This window comes from Triticum dicoccoides, chromosome 5B, assembly GCF_002162155.2.
Source record: "Triticum dicoccoides isolate Atlit2015 ecotype Zavitan chromosome 5B, WEW_v2.0, whole genome shotgun sequence".
Lineage (NCBI taxonomy): Eukaryota > Viridiplantae > Streptophyta > Magnoliopsida > Poales > Poaceae > Triticum > Triticum dicoccoides.
In genome coordinates this window covers 257,839,890-257,846,256 of record NC_041389.1, presented here as the reverse complement: position 1 = coordinate 257,846,256, position 6,367 = coordinate 257,839,890, and the positions used below count along the sequence as shown (strand labels likewise).

Below are 6,367 nucleotides of genomic sequence, written 5' to 3'. Positions count from 1 at the left end.
GTTCCAGATTTCAATGAACAGTACTCCGCGCTACAGTGTGTTCGTCCTGTAGCGATTGGCAGACTTCCTGTAACGATGTACTGTAGCGATGACTCTTGATGTTCATCGGACCGTCGCTTGTAGATCCAACGGCCAGGAGATGCCCTCAAGGCACGATATTGTTCATCCGTGCCTTGTGTGTGCCAAGGCACTGAATCTCAATCCAGTCGAAGCACACTTGACGTGCATGTAGCGTTAGACGAGTCATGTTGGTCGTCCCCTCGAGACCAGAGCAGCACATGTTCACTCCTCTACCGTCAGATATCTCTTCTCTCTCCGGTGTCACTCTCTCCGGTGTCAACAAGGTCATCGAACATGCTTGTGGCGGTCTAAGCAAATGGGGGCAAACTGGTGCTCTTTGGTGAAGTTGAGGGGAAGTCGAAGTCGCCGCCGTGAGCACAGCTGGTGATGTACGACGATGATGTGTTTGTAGACAATGTATTTTTCTGTTTGTGCTGCGTTGATCGGCCTTTGGGCGTTCTTGTATTTCTTATTGTGCTTTGGTCCTTACCTTTGCTAGGTGTGGTGCATTTTTTTATACAGGTTTTCGGATGGTTTCCCTCAATAAACCAAGCAACCATCGGCTTCTTCTGAATGGAATCTTGGCAGTTCTCCTGTTAACTTTCAAAAAAAAAGTAGTAAAAGAAGGAGATACAAAATACTCCCTCCGTTCCTAAATATAAGTCTTTGAAAAGATTCCAGACAACATACGGAGCAAAATGAATGAATTTATACTCTAAAATGCATCTAGATACATCCGTATGTTGTCCATAGTGAAATCTCTACAAAGATTTATATTTAGGAACGAAGGTAGTAATCAATAGCTCGACAAAACTTGCCATCAATCATAAATTATAAATTGGAGAGGAAGTCGAACTACCCATGCCCTAGATTTTTTAAAGTAAAGTACTCTTTCTGTAAACTAATATAAGAGCGTTTAGATTACCACTTTAGTGATCTAAACGCTTTTATATTAGTTTGCGGAGGGAGTAGAACAGTAGATTACGAGGAATAGTTTACAAGGTGACACATTTGAGACAAGGACTGCCGGACTAGCGCTGTGGTTGTCATTCAGGATCGATCGAGGTCACAGGTGAAGTTTGCAAGGTTTCCTGTTTTACCTGTGTCTAAACTGTCCTGTGTTCGATGAGATTGCCTAGTCATGACAACTCATCCAAGTGGAAGTAGACAGATGATGTCAGAGTATTTTGTTCTCTACAATTCATAAAATATGGAATGAGAGCTTTCATTGATGTAAACACTACGTACGTGGCCTAGCATTTGATGAACAGATTTTCCCTCACATATACCATGACAGTTAGAATAAGTCAAGAAGGGCCTTCTTTCAAATGCAATTGATTTGGGGAAAAAACAGAAACGTCAAACAAGTACCGTAGACACAATCTATGAGCTTCTATTTATATAGAAAATATATTATCCAGAAGAGCTCGCAATGGCAATACTCACTATGGTAAACAATATGTAGAGCCCCATTAGGCAGTAGCCCCAGAATCTGGGTACCCGGAATCTGGCCCAGGTTACCACCAACAGGGTTGCCATCAAGCTCAGAAGAAGAAACACAAATGCAACAACAATTCCAACATGGAATTCAAGTACAAAGGCTTTGGGATACACTCCTGCCGTCTGCATCACTAGGGCAGTTCCTAATCCAACAAGCATGTTGAACATTGGGCCAGCAAAACAGCCAGCAATGGCGATTGTAGGTTGACCGTTCTTGGCCAATGCCACATCAGCAACAAGATCACCGACAGAATTCCCCCATGCCAAGACTGTCATGCCAAGTATAGCTGGAGGGAGATCCATAATAACTCCAATTGCTGCCAGGCAATTCAGGAGCTCTCCGGCCATGGTTGAGATCCAGAAGACGCTCATTACAAACGATATGAGGGTACTTGCAATGTTCTCTGTTTCTGGTGATTCTTTCTCAAAGCGGAAGTGGGATAGAGCCAAACAAAAGCTAACCAGAAGAACAACAGACCAGAGGGGGAAGCGGATTTGAGGGAGAAGAAATACTATTCGGCTATCCAACGGAATGAATGAGCTAAAAGAATATAGTAGTATGAGAGGGCATAGACAGATGTTCGCACAGATGTAAAATTTGTTCCATTCAGAAGGAAGCGTTGACGGTATCGTGAGCTTCAAAAGAAATGTCACAGGCCAATCCCAAACTCTTGTTACCTGCTAGAGGTAGATAGATAGCCATCAGTATCATGAAAACCCAAGGTTAAGAGAGGAAGTTATGCTTCCATTCAAATCTCAAAGTAAACCAGAAACCGAGTGTCATTACAAATACTCCCTCCATCCGGAAATACTTGTCGGAGAGAAATGAATGTATCTAGACGTATTTTAGTTCTAGATATATCCATTTTTATTCATTTATGCAACAAGTAATTCCGGACGGAGGGAGTACTTCAAAGATGCAACAACAGGATAACGATTTCTTGTTACAAGTACAATCATGAGCTCTATTGTACATAGAAAGTCTGTTCCATATCCTTGCCATGTCTACCACGATGTTCTAGTGTGTGACCTTGCAGAATAAGTAAATATAAAGTCACGATTCATCATAATCTTGCTATCTATATTTTTCTCTCTTCCATATAAAAGGTTCAGATCTGAGTATCCATCAAAACAATTGTGCAGCATTCCTCCTAATCTCGTGCTAGGCCATATTATGATTTTTTACATCTAAAGATTAAAAGTCAACACAACTAGTTTTAGAACATCAGTACAGAGATATATCGAGTTATATTGCATCTATGTCAATGCATAGCAAAATATAGAAGTCCATTGCACTTTGCACTTTGCAGTAGTTTGAACTGAAATAGTTCAAATGAAAGGCTTATCCCCATTTAAGCATATAAAATGTTTAAGATATTGAAATATGTACAAGATTGTAAGCTGTTTGAAACTATGTGCGTCGTCAAATGTTAAGAATGAGGAAGTGGAAGCATACACTGAAACTTGTAGCAGTGATCGTGTTACTAAACAGTTGAGTATACATGTGCAGCTGGATTATAGAAAAGCTGCAACACGCATGCAACCTTTAGCCATTACTCCATGTGAAAATGGAACCGCATGTTCTTAATTATTAACGGGGATGTGATGCCTGTATGAGAAGGACTTGATAGCTTTAAGTCAAACCATTCAGGCGTCACTAGGTTTTCACCTGGTCCCTCATATTTGATCACTTTATCATCCTTCCTATGTATATAGCAGGTTTCACTGCTAAAATGTATCCTTCGGTTACACGGTTGTTCTAACTTGAACTTACTTAAGACAGAAGAAGAAACAAGCTTCTGCTAGCGGCTGACCAAGCACAACAAAGCCAGTGTCAGTGTGGTATTCCATGAAGATATACAGGTATATATTCTAGCATAGGCCACAATAGCTTCTGAAACTCGTATTACTGAATAACTCAGTGGTTGCCACCTATCTGAGTGTTCTCCAGCGATATTAATTTTAGACTTTGTGGTTCCGTTATCATCTTGTTTAGATATTAACCGATCTTCATGGCATATGTTCACCATCCAATTAGCTCATGCTGCATGCAACCAGATCCTTTGCCCAGTTGAGCAAGGACAATTTAGCCTTGCTAAAGCTATCTTAAGTTGCAAACTGATTGGTAAGAGTTAAAGAGTCTTTGCTACCTAGGCTAAGAAAACCCCAGGCAATGGTCATAGAACAAATTCGGTTATCTCTCATTGCAGTGGAAAAATGAAGATTATAATTCACCAATATGCTTTAACTTTTACTGTTTGTTCACTTTGTTTATGATTTCAGTGAAATAAATAAAATCTAGTCTTCTCAAACGAAAAGATGCAGAAAAGACGTTAACACAGTGCCCAGCTTACGCTCCAAACAAAACCCTAATCTGCCCATGCAACAGTTACCCATCACAACTATAGATATGAATCAGAAATGTCCAAACAGCCAGGAGGGATTGTTTGAATAGTTCGTCCACTGCAGCTGCAGCCAACATTGGCAAAGTTAAGTTTGGTCATGCCACAGGTGCGTGGCTAGGGAAGGTGCTTGGATTTGTACAGTTTTAGGAGTATGTTTTTTATGTAATGAACGCAATGTTTTGAACTTAGCAGTAAATAACTAAGCAGCTACAGGAAAGAGGGAAAGAAAGTGGGTATCTGATGATCATCCTTACTTTGGTAACTTCACCAACTGTGCAAATGTAATGGACTGGATATGCTAGACTTACTGCCTTTATATATTACTCCCTCCGTCCGAAAATACTTGTCATCAAAATGGACAAAAAAGGGTGTATCTAGAACTAAAATACATCTAGATACATCCCCTTTTATTCATTTTGATGACAAGTATTTCCGGACGGAGGGAGTAAAAAATAAGTACAATGCAACACTCCAAAATACACAAGTGAATGAACTAAGCCACTGCAGGAAAGAGTGAAGAAAATGAGTAAGTGATGAGCATCCTTATTTTTATCACTTCAGCAACCTTTCATGCAAGGGATTATGTGCTAGACTTGCTGACCCTATCAATATTACAAAAATCAAATAGAATGCAGCATCCTAAACTACAAGTGAACTACATGCTATAATATGAATACTTTTCTGGCCAACTAGCAGATTAAATACTTTTCTAAGTGCTTAATATTCTTTCTTCTTGAGAATCTCAGTTCAGAACAAACGCTTAAGGTAATCCATCAAAAGGATAAAGTCAACTCACCCCACTGACAACAATTGCAAATAAATAAACCAAGTATTTAACAGTTTAAACGAGTAGTATTTTCTTGTCGAAGACACTGCTACCAAAGAGACCAATTGCCTAGAATTGCTGAAATGCTGTCTCAGTCTACTCAAATTTCAGGACATATTCAATAGAAAAAATAAACTATTGCTTCGTTCATAGTACCTTGGTGAGCACCGTCCACAAACTAGCTTTGCGTTGCTTCTGATGCTCCACTGAGACTGGCAAGTCCATCGCCGCGCGGCCCATGCCATTCGCTGTCGTCTCCGGCTCGGCAGAGCTGACTGCCTTTCCCGCCGCGCCCAAATCCATATAAAACACTAAGCCGACGAAGAAGACATAGAAGAGCACGAGCCCGACGGCCTGCCACAGGAATATCTCGGCGCTGAGGTAGATGTAGAAAAGCGCCGACGCGGCGACGAGGTATAAGAAGACGTCGCGCGTGAATGAAGCCGGCGGGACAGCGAAGGGCGCGGCGATAAGGGAAACGGCGCCGACGACGAACGCGGACACGAAGGCGCCCGCGGAGAGGATGGCGGCCAGCCCGGCCCGGGGCAGCCCGCCCTCGCCGCGTAGCGCGGCGGCGGAAGCGAACGCATCTGGGGCGCCGTTTCCGAGCGCGAGGAGCGTAACGGCGGCCATGGAAGGGGAGAGGCGGAGGCGGGACGCGAGGCGGGAGACGGCGGGGGAGAAGTGGGCCCCCGCGGCCACGGCGAGGAAGCGGAAGTGGAGGAGGAGGAGGAGCGCGAGGATGGGGAGGGAGAGGCGGCGGTCGGCGCGTAGGAGGCAGGAGTGGACGGCTGCGTAGTTGAGGAGTCCCGGGGCGGGGTCGGCTCTGACGGAGGCGCAGGCGGCGGCGGTGTATGGGAGGGAGGCCATGCCATGCGCTAGCTGCCGATGCGCCCGCGCGGCGGTGGTGAAGTAATGGCGGGCGCAAGGAGGGGAGGTGGGGGATTTCGGTGGAGATGGCCGACAGTGAGTGGGATCGGCACGGACGCCGACGCCCGACGCGTTGGGCAAAGCCCACCACCAGGCAGGCGGAGTGGCCGATGCCGAACTTAGTGGTGGTGGGTCCCGTTTCGCGGAGAACGTGGATTTTTTATCTTTTTTGAGAAATCTCGCATGCTTTATTGAATAAGAGAAAAATGTTCATAGGTACAATAGTCGGGTCATGAGGAGTGCCCAACCACACATGTCTGCCTATACCTAGATTACATACATGCTTTGCGAGATTGTGAGCCTCAAAATTGAAATTTCTACGCTCAAAAATAAACTTGCAGGATGAGAAACTAGAGCAACGAGCTGATATTTCATGTGTAATAGCTGCGTTAGGACCACTTGTTCCCCTGTTGATGTCAGTGACTACGCCCTCGCAATCAGAAGCCAAAACCAAGTCGTGAGCATCTAGATCAGCTGCCAGCGCTAGTCCTTCCCTGCAAGCGAGGGTTTCTAACATCATGGGATCGGTGATACCTCCATAGACCACTGCCGAGGACCCTAAGTAGTTGCCATTCTCATCTCTACAGAGTGCTTCTACTGCACCTCCCCGCATGTTCTGTGCCATAGCTCCATCGACGTTTATTTT

The 6,367-nt window shown here is 44.3% G+C and overlaps 1 protein-coding gene across 2 annotated transcripts; it reads right to left on the bottom strand.

Moving 5' to 3' along the window:
• Window positions 1-1,433: 1,433 nt before the first annotated feature.
• LOC119308294 (cation/calcium exchanger 5-like) lies at window positions 1,434-5,815 on the bottom strand. Of its 2 annotated transcripts, none has more exons than XM_037584398.1 (2): window positions 4,948-5,815; window positions 1,434-2,241 (listed from the first exon to the last, which is right to left on the bottom strand). In XM_037584398.1, the coding sequence occupies exons 1-2, from the start codon at window positions 5,659-5,661 to the stop codon at window positions 1,474-1,476; spliced, it is 1,482 nt and encodes a 493-aa protein (XP_037440295.1). In that variant the 5' UTR covers window positions 5,662-5,815; the 3' UTR covers window positions 1,434-1,473. The 2 variants fall into 2 exon arrangements, with proteins under 2 accessions (XP_037440295.1, XP_037440296.1); XM_037584399.1 differs by having other exon boundaries at window positions 1,434-2,238.
• Window positions 5,816-6,367: the final 552 nt, after the last annotated feature.

Coding starts and splice junctions, on each gene's coding strand:
- LOC119308294 (XM_037584398.1), bottom strand. CDS start 5,661: ATGGCCTCCCTCCCATACACCGCCGCCGCCTGCGCCTCCGTCAGAGCC. Junction 2,242..4,947: donor TGTGGACGGTGCTCACCAAG/GTACTATGAACG, acceptor ATCTACCTCTAG/CAGGTAACAAGAGTTTGGGA.